Source organism: Netta rufina (assembly GCF_964035555.1).
Source record: "Netta rufina genome assembly, chromosome: 9".
Classification (NCBI taxonomy): domain Eukaryota; kingdom Metazoa; phylum Chordata; class Aves; order Anseriformes; family Anatidae; genus Netta; species Netta rufina.
Genome location: NC_140132.1, coordinates 6,951,455 through 6,966,780, shown reverse-complemented (window position 1 = coordinate 6,966,780; position 15,326 = coordinate 6,951,455). Strand labels below are relative to the sequence as shown.

General features: G+C 42.7%; 1 protein-coding gene across 1 annotated transcript in view; it reads right to left on the bottom strand.

Annotated features, from left to right (window-relative positions):
* The window catches only part of SLC25A36 (solute carrier family 25 member 36), a 33,392-nt gene extending 27,325 nt beyond the window's left edge, over positions 1–6,067 (bottom strand). Inside the window, exon 1 of the mRNA XM_084291895.1 lies at positions 5,968–6,067. Within this exon, the coding sequence (XP_084148021.1) occupies positions 5,968–6,008 (41 nt within the window). The 5' untranslated portion in view covers positions 6,009–6,067. The remainder of the gene's footprint in view (positions 1–5,967) is intronic.
* Positions 6,068–15,326: the final 9,259 nt, after the last annotated feature.

Here is a 15,326-nt window from a genome sequence, read left to right as displayed (position 1 = left end):
AGGTGCTCCCTGCAGCTGTGTTACGAGCAGGCCCCCAGCAATGGATTATGAGACTGGTAGGGAAGAGGGCAGACATGCAGCTACTCCATGCTTGCTCTTCTCAAGCAGGCCTTCTGAAGCATTGCTCCGTGACAAGGAGCCATTTACCCCAGGGAAGAGGAGCAGCTGACCACCTGCTTTCTTGGGAGAGCTGGGCACTCGCTGCCTGCCCCGCTTGCTGCCGTTCACATCATGATTTCCAGTGATCAGCACTCTGGGCACTGCTTCTTACCGAGGGGTTGGCTTTCTTTCTTTAAACAAGATAAAATGTCTCAGATGAACTTGTCAGTAGTGCTAGGCTGGATTATAATTCTCTTCCCTCCCCATTTTCAACATCTCAAATGGCAACTTCCAAATGAAGAAAGCGGAGAAGTTCTGTGAAGAACTGCGCGGATCCATATCATTCACATGTCTTTGCAAAGTCCCGAATCTCCACTCCTGGCAAAATGTGATACCTCACTTCCCCAGCCCTCAAAAACCCTCATGCAACAGAGACGGCACCTGAAGTCTACGAAGTAGAAGAACCCCCCCCTCCCCCCCCCCGCAACACCGAGGAACCAGCCTTGCTTAGTAGTACCAAGATCCAAGTTAGAACTGATCCACTAAGTGCAAGGATAATCCAGGAACCACACCGACTTACATAGCTGACTTGAATTTTAAGGTAAATACTGCAAGGCATGGCAAAATAATCTGTTCATGAGAAACCTCAGTGAGCAGCCTGCAGATAAACAAAGAGAGACAACTCAGTAACTATGTGACCCGTAAAAATAAGCAACTGTTGAGGAACATGCCAGGTGTTCTGCCACCAGCAGTATTTTACTTAAAAATATGTTTCAAGCCTTGCTTATTTGACATACTAATGGAAGTACTGTGAAAGACACAGCCATTTCTTTGTGCTCCTCATCCTGGCATGCCAGGCACAGGCAGCCTCCAGCTCCAGCTTAGGAGTGCTCTATAAATTGCCAGCAGATCATCACTATCGCTCCTGCTGCCCTCCTCCCAGGATCAAATCTAGGTTTTTTGCTTGGTTGGTTCAGGCTTTTTTTTTTTTTTTTTGTTATTTGTAGTTTAACACAATTTAGGGAGTAGCACAGTTCAGAAAAACATTTCCCAAAAATTAGAAAATAGTGACATTTATTTCTCTTCTGATTACCACACGTGGGATTTTGTAAACTACTCCAGAAATCTGTTACCTAACAATACCAGAGCTTCAGCATCTCCAGTGCTGGGCCCTACTAACTGTGACTTGTAAAAACAGTTACAAATATGTAACTTTTTTTCTTCAAGATTAGCTGAGTTTCACCAGAGAAAGTGGGTAAGCAACTACTCTCCTGCTGACGGAGCACAAACTGCAAGTGGAAAGGGCAGAGCGTGAGGCGTCCCTGCCCAAAGGTGGCCAGTCGGCAAGTGAGAGTCACCTGAAGTTCTGCACCGTGCTGCAACACAGGGCACAGTGCTAACTCCTGAAGCAAGGCAAGGCACTTTGCTAACGTGTAAGCCAGGACACAGACCCAGCCCTTAATCCCAAAGCTTCCAAACTGGAAAAAAAAATTCATTTTGTAAAAACTGATTTCTAATGAATGTCATGAAAGACCCTAGTTATCTTACCTATCCCAAACTTGACATTTGTCTCTAATCAGTGTTTACTACAAGCCTTTGTGAGCTTTGCCAAATGCTTATAAGAAAGCTGACTTTTATCAGAAACACCTGATTGTATAAGGGCATGATAATCTCCCTGTAGGTACTAATTAACTTAAAGTAAATCCACAAAAAAACAAGCAAACAACAACAAAAAAAAAAAAAAAAACAAAACAACAAAAAAACACATGGGGAAAAAAAGAAGACTAAAAGACCATTACTAACCCAGACAAGTCAGAAAATTAAATATTCAGCTTGAACCGCACAAGACAGCACAAGAGCCGATGCACTCAGCAAAACAGGTAGACACATAGCTACCAAACAAACTCAAAACAGATTTACAGCAAAACCAAGAACAGTTGTCTCTACTTGCTATTTCTTGGACAGAAGAATTTCGGAAGACTGCAACACAAGCCTAATCCAGAGAGCACCCATGGAAAAAAAAAAAAAAAAAAAGCGCATTTGATTCCAAGTGTATATTTAGAAGACCATCACCTCACCTGATTAATGTATTTGGACATATTTTGGCTTTACACTCTGCTAGAACTTCAGCACAGATCCCCAGAACAAGTCAACCCCTTGTCCCAGATCAACCTCTCTTACTGTGACGATATGCAAGGAAAGAAATACGCATATGCTCCATAAGCTAATCCTGCCCAGCATTCAAATCAAGGGATTTATTTCCAGGGACAGCTGGACAAGAAAACCTTTTGGTGTTTCAGGCTGGGAGTACCTGCTTAGGAGTCGCTGCCCTCGTGCAGAATTGTGGGCTGCAGTCTGCTGCTACATGTGGACACCCCTGCAGTGAAAGCAGGGACAGCTCTGGTGTGGATGAGGGTCTCAGCATTACAGCCACTGGACTGTCTGCAAATACTCCCAAGAGGATTAATATTCCCAGTAGCGCTGGTACAGCTGACCTATAATTGTAACTAGCGCTGTTTAAGAACCACCAGCTTCTCTGCCTTTAGGTAATTGCTTATTTTACACAAGCCCAGGGTGAGGCTGCATAGCACTTACCTTAGATTCACCTTTCACTGGCACTGCGGCCTCAAAGACTCGGAGATAACCCTCAACCCCGTTATCTTGGGTCTACATTCATTCATGTACTTTACCTGCTGCTTCTCTTTCCTCTATGAAAGAGTTCCCTGCAAATACTGACTGACAAGATAAACAGTGAGAAACCTGATCTCAAAAAGCCATCAGGAAAACACCGAGCCACTTGCAAGCAGAACACTTTCTGATCTCTTTACCACCTACCACAAATTCAGGTCCCCACACTGCCAGCAATTTCACAGACCCGTCTTACAGCATGAGAGTAACGGGCGGGCACATCGACAGGTAAGTTGCAGGTCTGAATATCAAACCTACAGTATCCCTCTGTTGAGAAGGAATTTAAGGCCTTTGGGAAATGAAACTTTCAGAACCAGCAAGAATGCATCTCACTAATCTGGAAGTTCCAGGGGTTTCCGATTATTATACTGCTACACTTGTACATTACGTATCTTTCTCATTAATACAGTGGCTAGGAGTACCAGCAGCCCACAGCGCCCTTGTTCACAGATTATACTTTTTGCTGAAGTTTTAAAAAATAACAATTTTAATTTAACTTCCTTAAACTAAGAAATATTAATCAAACCTGTTTCTAATTAACAATGTAAAAATTAAATCCCCCTGATGTGCTGACATACAAAAACATACAAGTGAAAATTGGAAAAAATAACATGAGGGGAACAAGCATCGCTGCTTTCCATTATCCAAAACAAACACTAACGCCGAGAGCATAGCTTCAATTAGGACCTAGGACAAATAAATACTTACAACATGACATTTGTATCAAGTAAAACAGCTTGACAGCTGAAAACATCACTCAACTAGAAGGAAATATGAGAAACATTAGCTTCACAATTCTTCAGATATAGCTATTTTCATGCAATTTGGTCATATCACGGAGCAAAAGCCAAGCTACTCAATGCTTCAAGAAAGAATTGCCTTTTTTTTCCCCCCCTGCAGTAGAGTACCTAAACACAAAATTAACCTAAAGTTGAGGCAGAAAGGCACTAACCTCCTCCTATGCCTCATAACAGGAAGAACTAGTTCTCAAAGACATTCAGGGTTATGCCAGGAATGTATTTTAAGGAAGGAGGGAGTCCAGGTGCTTGGTAACTCAATTACAGGTCAAGTCCCTATTTTCTGACAGGCAGTTAGAAAGGCAAAAAAACGCCACCAATCACCATCCTACACTCTAAGTTATTAACTAACATCTTCCTAACTGAAATAAAGAAAAATCCAGGAGTCTTTCACATGTACAGTATCTATCTTTCTAAAGAATTCTAACTATCTTAAGTGGATTATTTGAATTTTGACTATTTTAACCACTACAGGGATTCTGCAATAAAAGCACCTGAGTTTACACGGCCAACGCGTTGTCTACAGTGACAACAGTGGTTATCTGACTACCAAATGGAAAAACAGACAACATAAATACAATCAACAGCTTGACTCCTGAAAAGGGTGAGTTCGGAGCAATGCAACCGAGTACCTCAGCGGAAAGTTGAGCTTCCCATGAAATATGATTTTGTGTCAGGATCCAACATTACAGGCATCCCAGCTATGGCCCCACAAGGATGAGATACGATTAGTAGATGGAGCTACACAGTTTGTGGAAAGAGATCCTGACAAATAAGTTCATTGGGATAAAATATGAGCTAAGTAAGTGGCTGCAAATGTGTCACAGCATGAAACTGAACTCCAGGTCCACTGCTGATCCGTTCTGGAAGGCTCCCTGCAATCACTGTACAGTTAGAAGGAGTGCACGATGGTGGTTTTGCAAACAGCCTAGAAAACTATGTTTAAATGTCCTAAGACATGTCCTAAAGTTAGTGCATGGAACTAATTGCTTACAAATTGTAGCAGTTACAACTGCCTTTTTTGGAACATGTTAGTAAAAGGCTGTAACACTTTTTCTTTTATTAACATGGAATTCTTATTTTTCCACCTTATTTCCAACAAGAGTGATGTTCTTCCCATGCTATGTATTTTCTGCTTCTGAATGGGACTGCTGTTATGCTTACACGTACACCTTCAGAGAATCTATTTAAAGTCAAGAAAGTCTAAGATGTGCATTGGGTGGGGACTGCATGTGAAAATAGTACTTTGTTGATGTATTGGCTGATGCATGAACCAGTCCAGCAAAATCACTTAGAAGAGCTTCCTTTTCTAAAGAAATAAAGAAGCACCATTTCAACTCATTGATGGTGCTAGACGTCATATGCCCACCATTCCAAAATAAGTACTGAATTAGTTATTTTTAACACAGGACTAGTATTTCTGTTACACGATACCAGCCACATTTACAACCGACATGCAGTTACGAGGCAGAGAAAGGTGAGATTCTCAAAAAAAAAAACCTAACAGAGTAAAATTACTTTTAAGAAATCAAATCAGGTAGAAATTGGTGAGCAATTTTCTTCCACTCCTGTACCCCTGCCCAGTACTGCTAAAATGGTCAACCAAACCTGTTGGGTGGGGATACGGATACAGAAAGATATAGAAAAAGAGGGAGGAGAGATTATTAGAAATACAATGTCAACTTCCACATGAACCGGTAATAGCCCAGAAGTACTGCAGTTTGACAGCTGATGTTGAATTGTCACGAAGCAAGCTAGGCAGCTACCAAAAAATCCTAGAATGGCCCCACCTACGTCGCTAAAACAGCAATGTCATCACTTAGAGCTTCAGTAATGAAAACGGGAATTAAAGACTTAACGTAGACGTTACAGCAAGGGTCAGCAGATTAAGACATCGGTGCTGGCTGCATGCAACCTCCCCTGCAGCCCGAAGGGAAGCAGAGCTTCCTTCCTTTTCAGGTCCCCCCGAGGACTGACGAGGGCTCCAGCAGATCGATCCGCAGCCCCCCACGGCAGCAGAGGCGCCTGGCGGTGACCCCGCACAGCTCCCCCCCTGCCCAGCACGGCCAGAGCACGCTGCCAGCTTGGCCGGGCTCCGCTCACAGCAGGCGCGGGGCCGCTCCCGGTCACCCCGCCCGCTGCAGACGGGGGCGGAAGCTGCACCGCGCCCCCCTCCCCGCTCCGTGCCCCCGAGCAGGCCGCGCACCCGCAGCCGGGCCCTCAGCGTGCGGCCTCCCCTCGGGGCACCCCAACCGCGGGGTGCCGGCCCCCGCACCGCACCGGGCGGGCCTGGGGGCGCTGCCCCCGCTCCCCGCCGCCTCACGGGCTCCGTTACCCCCCCTCAGCCCTCGCCCGGGCCCCGAGGTCCCCCCGCGCCCCGCACCCGCCGGCGAAGAGGTGCACCAGGGTGTCCCGCTGGCTCATCCTCGGCAACGGCCGCTTCCGGCCCGCGCCCGCCGCTGCGCCGCTTCCGGCGCGGACGGGGACGGGGCTGGGGACGGGGCTGGGGAGGGGGCGGGGCCCGGCCGCTGGCTCCGCCCCCTCCCGGGCCGCTACGGCGCGGAGAGGGGGCGGAGGTAAACAGAAGCGGCTATTGGCTGGGGGGTGACGTCACCGCCGCGCTCCGCACTATATAAGCGGGGCCGTGAGGGGTGCTCTGCCATAACGCAGGCAGGCTCCCGTAGGTCGCGGGTCGGGGTCCTCGCGTTTATGGTGCCCTGGGTGAACGCCCTGCTCCCTCACAGCGCCCTCGGCCCCTGCCCCTTGTTTTTTTGTGTTGCAGGCTCGGCTGCTGGGGGCTCCCCGGTGTTGCATCCTTGGGGTTTTTCCGTGTGGGGCGTTATGAGTCATCAGCGCGGTTCTGTGCCGCTGTTCCTCAAGAGCAGGCGTTACGTTGTACAAAATCAAAAATGGTGCCCCACGGGGAAGGTGTTAGCGTGGCACATAAAGTTGGCTGAGTCAGTGTTCTCAGAGCCCGAGCACCTTCAAGCAGATAAATGGCAACCTACAATCGTCATGAATGCAGTGCTATCTGAAGAATTAACATCAAGGTCTTCCTAAGTATGAGGATTGTATTACTGTTTTGTAGAAATGCAACATTTTTTTTTAGCTCAAAAAAAGCGAAAGTGCGCTCTAAAGCAGCGATTTCTTAACCTAAAAATCCATCAGAAGGTGAACTGAGGTGAAAGAAACTGATAAGCTAGAAATGCAATCCGGAGGTTTGCAAGAGGAGGAGGTGGGGTGGGAGAAAGGCTGGAGGGATGTGTGAGATGGGGAGGTGCCGAGGCAGGGGGACGTGGTTAATGGTGAACTGAGACAAGCGGGGTGGTGATTTCAGTCAGCATTTTGCATTGGTGTCCCCCACGCAGCATGTTGTTGAAGCTAGTGAACCAACGAGTGAGACTTGAAATAGTTCATTAAAAACAAATTATTCCAAAATAGCAGCACACACTTTACTAACCTGTAGTATACATATGTGAGATGTATTAAACTTATTCAAAAATCCACCAATTTGTCTACCTGAACTTGAGCAAAGTTTTTGAATTGGTCGCTCACCACATTCTTCTCTCCAAATTGGAGAGGTATGGATTTGAGGGATGCACTGTTAGGTGGATAAAGAATTGATTGGCTGGTCGCAGCCAAAGGGTTGTGGTCAATGGCTCTATGTCTGGGTGGAGGCCAGTCACAAGTGGTGTCCCTCAGGGGTCGGTCTTGGGATCTGTGCTCTTCAACACCTTTATCAATGACGTAGATTATAGGATTATAGGAATCAAGTGCATCCTCAGCAAGTTTGCAGCTGACACCAAGCTGAGCGGTGCAGTCGGTACAATAGAGGGAAGGGATGCCATCCAGAGGGACCTGGACAGGCTGGAGAAGTGGGCCCATGAGAACCTAATGAGGTTCAACAAGGCCAGCTGCAAGGAACTTGAGAGCAGCCCTGCAGAGAAGGACCTGGGGGTCCTGATGGACGAGAACCTGGACATGAGCCAGCAGTGCAAGCTTGAAGCCCAGAAGGCCAACTCTGTCCTGGGCTGCATCAAAAAAGGGGTGGCCAGCAGGGAGAGGGAGGTGATTGTCCCTCTCTGCTCTGCTCTTGTGAGACCCCACCTGGTACACTGCGTGCAGGCTTGGGGCCCCCAGCACAAGAAGGCTGTGGAGCTCTTGGAGTGGGTCCAGAGGAGGGCCACTAAGATGATCAGAGGGCTGGAGCACCTCTCCTACGCAGAAAGGTTGAGGGAACTGAGCTTGTTTAGCTTAGAGAAGAGAAGGCTCCGGGGAGACCTCATTGTGGCCTTCCAGTACTTGAAGGTAGCATATAAACAGGAGGGGGAACGCCTGTTTATGTGTGTTGATAGTGACAGGATGAGGGGAATGGTTTTAAACTGAGACAGGGGAGATTTAGATTAGATACTAGGAGAAAAGTTTTCACTCAGAAGGTGGTGAGGCATTGGAACTGGTTGCCCAGAGAAGTTGTGGATGTCCCATCCCTGGAGGCATTGAAGGCCAGGCTGGATGCAGCTCTGGGCAGCCTGCTCACGTTGGTAACCCTACCCAGAGCAGGTGGGTTGGAACTAGACGATCTTTAAGGGCCTTTTCAACCCAGGCCATTCTATGAAAAAGTGAGAAAGGATCATATGCAGCTTGGCGAAAGACATCACACAGGCAAATATTTGGCTTAATTAGAAGAGTTAATCTAAGAGTACTTGAAAACTCTACAAGTGACTTTATTAAATGGTGCATGGAAAATGAAGGGTCTTATGCCAAATAGTTGGAAGCGACAAGTCCATTTTTTTCCAATTCCCTCTGTAGCTTAAGAGGGAACAGAAGATGAGTTTTCTGTAGACCATACAATGCCTTCCAGTGAGCACATGTCCCAGTAAACAAGCAAGTTCAATATGAGAAGAGTTTGACAAAGACTCTGCTTTATTCCATCTTTGTGGGTGAACTCCTCACCTGGGAGCTATTAACTTCATCTTGCACTTATGGTTTACACTGTGACAATTGAAAAGCTGTAAATTGATTTTTCTGAATGTTTATTGAATAGTAGGTATAAGTACACCTATCAAAACATTTGATATTAATTATTAGATGCTTTCAAAGTGTTTTTAAGTCTATCTTTTTATAGAAACTTAATGATATTCCACTGACACATTAAAAAGACCCAATCTGAAATATTTTCAATTTTTAATAATAGTCTGAAGCACTCTGATTCCAAATGATGTTGCAGCATTTCCTGTGGGCTGTCTTTAATATTACTTTTTATTCTCTTCTACTTGCCAGGCTGAGTTTTCTGGTAGTACTACATCTCCAGTGACTGATGGATGTGAGTTCTTACAGTGCATTTCCCCTTTCATCCCAGCAGGGAGAGGCAAGTGTCAACTCGAATTGCCACATGGAATCACTTTTGAGAGCCCCATTACACAAATAAAATCATTCAAATCTCCTATCCCACTTTTAAAAGATGTTATTTGGGTCTTGTATGATTCTATTTTTTTCATTTTTATTTTTTTTTTTCAAAATCTGAGTAACTCTCCTATTGTTGTCTCTGTTGTTCTTATTTCTTGATTCTCCAGAAATTAAAAGCGTTCTGTTGGGCTTCAGACTTACTTTTCCTATCTGCTGGGTGTAACTCAAGCATGTGATAGGACTCAACAGAGTTTCAGTGGGAAAAACACATGCCAAAATTTAAGACCATGTTTCTACATTTCCTAGCTCTGATATATATATATATTTTTTCAATTTGCCTTCCATATACCACGTTCTTCACTTTTCCTCCTGGTGTCTTAAATTTCATTGATGGCTTTCTGTGGTAAAAGAGTAATAAAAAATTCCTGATAACACCTACTTTTTCCTGCTCTCTTGTGACAGCCAAAGGTGCAATATATTTTTTTTTTTTTTCCACTCTATGGAATTTCTGCTGCTGACTTTCAATTGGGTTTCTAAAAATTGCATTTGCCTTTCTATTCTGAACTACTGTGTTGGACTCTTGCTCTTATGGCTCAGATTATGACTCCCTATTTCTCTAATATTTTTATGACCACATTACACAAGTTGAAAATGTACCGGCAATAAAGAACACATGAAGACAGAACTGCAGACCGGAGATACAGGTTTAGTGTAGATACGGCTTTGCCTTTCAGTATTCTTTAAACAAGCACTTGCTATCTTTTGCGAGTGACAAGTTAGCCCTCATAAAACAATATAATACAATTTCCCTGTGAAATATTTGTACTAAATAACCTATTAAAAATATTTTACGTGCTTATGTGCTCTGTTAGGTATATTATTCCATCTCCTGACCACACAATATATTTTCTCACTTCAAAAAATGTGAAAACAAGGTATATTCAGTTGGAAATCTTGATTCTGAAGTTTTAATCATTTTTTTTTTTCTTTACATGAAATTCTCCTGCTGTTGGGATAAAATTATTTACTGATACCAGATTAATGATTTGTATCCATTACATGCTGATGTGGGGAGAGGGAACCTTGTATCCCTCTCTCTAATGTTTTAAAAGACATTAAAAGTAGGAGGAATCCTTTAGTTTCTGACAAATTCTTTAAATTGGTGCTAAAGAAAAAGCAAACAAAAAAACAAAACAAAACAAAACAAAACAAAAAAAACATGTTGATGGGTGGAGAACTAAGTTTGAAGGGCAGAAGGCAGCTGACCCATGACTCAGGCTTGCAGAATCTCTTCCCTGCCTGTGATCTGGAGGTAGAGGCCCACTGTACACTTAAGGGCTCATGAAGCACAAAGTTTGTTATCAACCTGCTGGGTAGTGAGATGGAAGAAACTCATTTCTCTGTGACCAAGGCAGTCTTCACAGGTGTGACCCATAACGCAGCAAGAGCTGTTGTTATGGTATGCTCTATTTATTCTTTATTTATTCTCAGGAAGTACCATTTCCTAATATTTTATTCCTCTAATTTTTAGTTTCAGTGAGTCATGGTAGTATTTCTGGGCCCAACGTTATTCTCCGTTTGCCATAACACAGCAGGCATATCCCAAAGGTATGTGCCAGCACCTCACTTAGCGATCTGTTTCCTCCAACTATTCTTTAGATCAGCTAGTCAAAGCAAAATGCATGTATCAGTGAGAACTAGGATGGGCTAGAAATATTACATTCAAGTCTCATTTTGCTACACTGTGGGCTTGTTGCACAACCTTTGTGTAGCTTAGGAGCCAGTTTCCAATGGATCCTTCGGCTGATGGGGTCCCTTCATGCTTGCATATTAACAGCTGTCAATTCCCAGTGTCAATTCCCAATTAAACCAATTAGCAGGTAAAGAACTGCAAAGCACATAGTAAAGATTACAGGATAAACTAACTACAGGCACAAGATGGAAGATACGAAATGTGTCCAGGTATTTTCTATTGAGGTCTTTTGAGCAGTATGTTTGTTTTTTTGTTTGTCTGTTTGTTTGTTTGGTTTTTTAATCATCTTCTATAAAGGCTCTATCAGTTTTGTATCAGAACAAATTAAGCAGCGCCTTGGTGGAGGAAGGGTCTAGCCTAAACTAAGTGTAAACTTTGAGTGTGTAAGTCCTAGATCAAAGAGAAGAGGGAGATGTGGGAGACAGTTTAACAGGTTTGTATAGGGTGGCAGATACTGTAGGCTGTCCTGTGTGGTGAAATGCTAAACAGCAGGCATCACTTAGAGACGAGCTAGGGAACTGGTGGGAGGAATGGTGGGAGGTGAGTAAGGTTAAAGGTAGCTGATACTGTAGGGTCAGCTGCAGCTCAGATGAGGTCTTGTTACAAGCCTCAGGAAGTGGGATATGGCCCTAGGACTTAGCAGCAGCAACATGTGAGTGTGGTGTTACTCCAGGGGGGAAAACAGTGAGTTGCTCTTACAAGCATGCTGGAAAGGAGATTTTAAATTACAACTTCTGTGCTTTGGAAAAGGAGTAGTATGTGACTTAAGTGTCCTAGTTTCTTTTGTTTTCTATAAAGTGCATTTTCTTAAAGTCATTTGATTCAGCATTTGGGAGGAGATGGCGTACAGCTCATTGAACAGCCAGCATTCATTTCCCTGTATGTCTGCCTGAGAAATGAGTGTTAATGACACTGAAGAATTGAACTGCTTGTTACTACTAACGAAGATCTGACAGAAGGGTTAAATTTAGATGTAAGCCTCTGGGAAGAAAGTGTCTGGGTTTCTTTAATACATACCATATTAGGTAAAGAGAGGATTTGGGGATTTTATTTCATTTTTTTAAAATACTGTTGTTATTTTTTTTGCTGTTTTGCCTAGCTTGCTTCTATAGGCTGTTTAAAACTGGAGGAGATGACAGTTCTGATTTCATATATACCTTCCTAATGAAGGGAATAACAACATTAGACTTAAACATCAAAATCTTGGGGTTGGCCCACAAATAGCCATTGTTTTCTGGCTTCTGCACGTCAGACTTCTGTGGTAAATACACCATCATAAATGATTGGCTTAGGTTTTTGTGGCTATAAGTTGGGTGTATTTTCATTTGCAGATCTGGAATCATAGCAAGTCCATTACAATTAATGGTTTTTTTTTTTTTTTTTTTTTTTTTTTTTTAGCTTGTCAAGTGTAATAATTATGGAAATGAATAAATGAGTATGCTTTTATTGCTCTGTTGATGTGGCACTACTGAATTTGTGTGTAACAGCATAATGCACGATAGTTGGAAGACCCCTATCCTGTCAAAAAGCTGTCCAATTAACTCTGAAAAAATAAATGCTGTGGTTTTGTTAATATTCTTCTATCAGTCTGGATAAAAATATATGTAACTACATCTCACAAATAGTGAAGCAGAATGAGACAAGTCAGATGTTTAGCTGGAGCCATTGAACAGATCATTGAGAGATTTAGAAGCTGTTTGACCAAAAAAAAAAACAGCAGGGAGACTGTGGCAAACAGGTTTCTCTATGTATTTAGTAGGCTTTTTATTTTCTTGTTCCTTGAGGGAACTGTTTTGTAGCTTACAGAATCTCTTAGGAGATACACAGAAGATCTAGTAGAAGAGAACAGTGGAGAAGGATAGTAAGTAGGGAAAGAAGAAAAGCAGCTTTCTTCTTTTTTTTGTGTGTGTGTTTTTTTTTAATAAGATCAGAGGTCAGTAGAGTGGAAGATGAGGACAGTGGTATATGTAACACTGAGAAAGAACAGAAGGCAGGATGGTTTGCAGACAGAAATGAGAATGAAGACAGGGTCAGTCATATCAATAGCTGGGGTGCTTGTTAGAAGGAGTAAAAGCCCTACTTGTTGAAAAATTGATTTCAGAGTTGCGAGCCCCCATATATTTAATGGAGAGAGGTGAATGTAGTCAATTTCATGGCCTTTTTAAGAACTGCAGAGAACACTTTTCATGACTTAGGCTGTCAGTTTTCAAGAAAGGTGTGTTCAAACTCTATCAGTTGTACAGAATAGCTTCCCAGGTTATCTGGAAAACAGATAGCTTATCATATCAGAGAACACTTAAAAGATTTTGTTTAGACTGGGTAGATAAGACAAGTTACGATTGCTGCTTACTAATATGTCAAGGGAATAAACAACAGAGACCAGGAAAGTAAAACACTAAGCTTAAGGTCAATATTAGCAGAGGGACTGTGAGTAAGTTCAAGTTGAAGAAAAAGTGAGGGGAAAAAAGAAGTGAAAAGTGATTCTGGTGTGATTTTCTACAGTACCTGGAGTCTGGAATGGAATATTGAAGTCCTGAATGCACCCTGCTGTCGGATGGGTGTCTCAAATATGAATCCGTCATGCAGTTCTGTTTCAGGCACTCTCTAAACCCTGGACTTTTGTCCTTAGTTTACTTTGAGAGCTGTGGGTAAACAAAATATCCCATGGATCATAAATGAGTTTGCTGATGTGGAAATCTTAAAGGATTTCAGTAATTTGTTCACTTCTTAATGAAACAGAACCTCTTTGCAATCTTTTCATCAAAAGGCAGAAAGAAGAGTGCCTTACTTAGAAAAGGTGAATGTGTGACTGTGTTGGTTTTGCACAGCTGGAGTAAGCAAAAACACAGAGCTTGAGACTGCTGTCAACTGCAGTTACTGCACCTCAGTGTTGCTTTTGGAAGACAGTGGGAATAAATGAGGGGAGGGATCACAGCAATGCATACTGCTCTGTGGTGTCCTGGCCTTTCAGGTTTAATGTAAGCAGCCGAATTTGGACAATTGAGCAAATCCAGCCATCTTAGATGTCCAGGTGAACTCCAGAAGTACTCTCAGGCCACTAGCAGTTGCCTAGGAAGTCAGCCACGTTGCTGCTCTCACTTGATAAATGTGGCTAAATAATTAATTTCCATCTGGAGGAGATGTTACTTCTCTAGTTTGTCTAAGCCTAGACAAAGAATTTGCTGACTCAGCTGTACGTTAGGGAGCTAAGCTTCATTACTGCTAATGAAGCAATTGAGGAAGTATAGAAAGAAAACTTAGCTTTTTTTTCAACCAATAATACATGAAATTTTGATACCTAGCAGTATGGTATAGTTCTTGTTTCCTGGATTGTACCCTGGATGTTACACGTGTGACAATGCTCAGCCTCCCTTTTGAAATGTAACAGCTGTAGCTAAAATGGAAACTGCTGGATAAGCTGCTGCCATGAGTGGAGGATGTCAAGCATTAATATGTTGTTTATCCTAATGAGGCAAATGTTTCCATTTTTTTTTAAATCTATCAAGTCTTTGATTACTTTCAGTAGGCTGTGGAAACTGCTTACTATGTTCCAGATTCTTCTGGAAGTCTCTTCCATTACTTTCAGATTTTTTTTAATTTAAAAAAGAAAAAAAAAAAAGCTGATATTTTCTTAAAGGGCCATAAAAATGATAGTTGACTTCTCCCCCATCCGAAGAACTACCTTTGCCTAGAAAAGGCACTTATAAGAAATGGAGTGCACCTGCCTGCAGTGTAAGTGATGCCAGTTTGAAAGATGGTTAACAATGGGAAAATGGAAACTTTTAAGTTAATGTGCTTAGGTAAGTAAGACTTTGGAGTACTGATTAAGTCAACTTTTGGCAACATCTTAAGAAGACTATGGTGAGCAATTACTGGTAGCTATGTGACAGGTCATTAAGTCAGACAGATGAAACCTCAACCTGTTGTGGAGTAGTTTCTGTAGTACACACAAGCTCATGAGTGTTCGGAGGTTATATCACAGCCCCAAGTACAGAGCTCCAATAACTCTTCTGTGGGTGCTTGGTTCCTCTCCTGTGCAGCACAATCTCACTTTCTTTAGCCTGTTGTCTAATTAAATGCAATCCAGTTAAATGTGTTATCTTCCCTTAGTTTTTTGAATATACTCTGGAAAATCTTTTGCATGTTTTCTGTAAGCTTAGGCACAATGCACCTCAAGGATTCGTACCATGCTATAAGTTCCTTAACCTTGGTTAAGTCACCACTTGGGTTAGTTTGATCTTATCAACCCTTTGGAAACTGCGCTGGGTTTTGATGCGATTATGGGTGAGAGCTGATGGAGATAGTTTTGAAAAATTCTTTCTTTGGAAGTTAGGTTGTTAGTAAGTGCTGGGAAGAGCTATGTTTAATTTTTTATCTGATGTAAAATGAGATTTCACTGATAATCTTGATTTTTGTGATGAAACATATGTCTAACAACCCGTGAATGTATAGAAATTCTGTAACCAGTGTGATTGGCGACCTACATTTCAAAACCATTATTTTAACCACACTATAAAATTTTCCATCTCTTTTTAAAAAGACTCTTTTGAATTTCTATCTTTTAAAAAACAAGAATTTCTGAC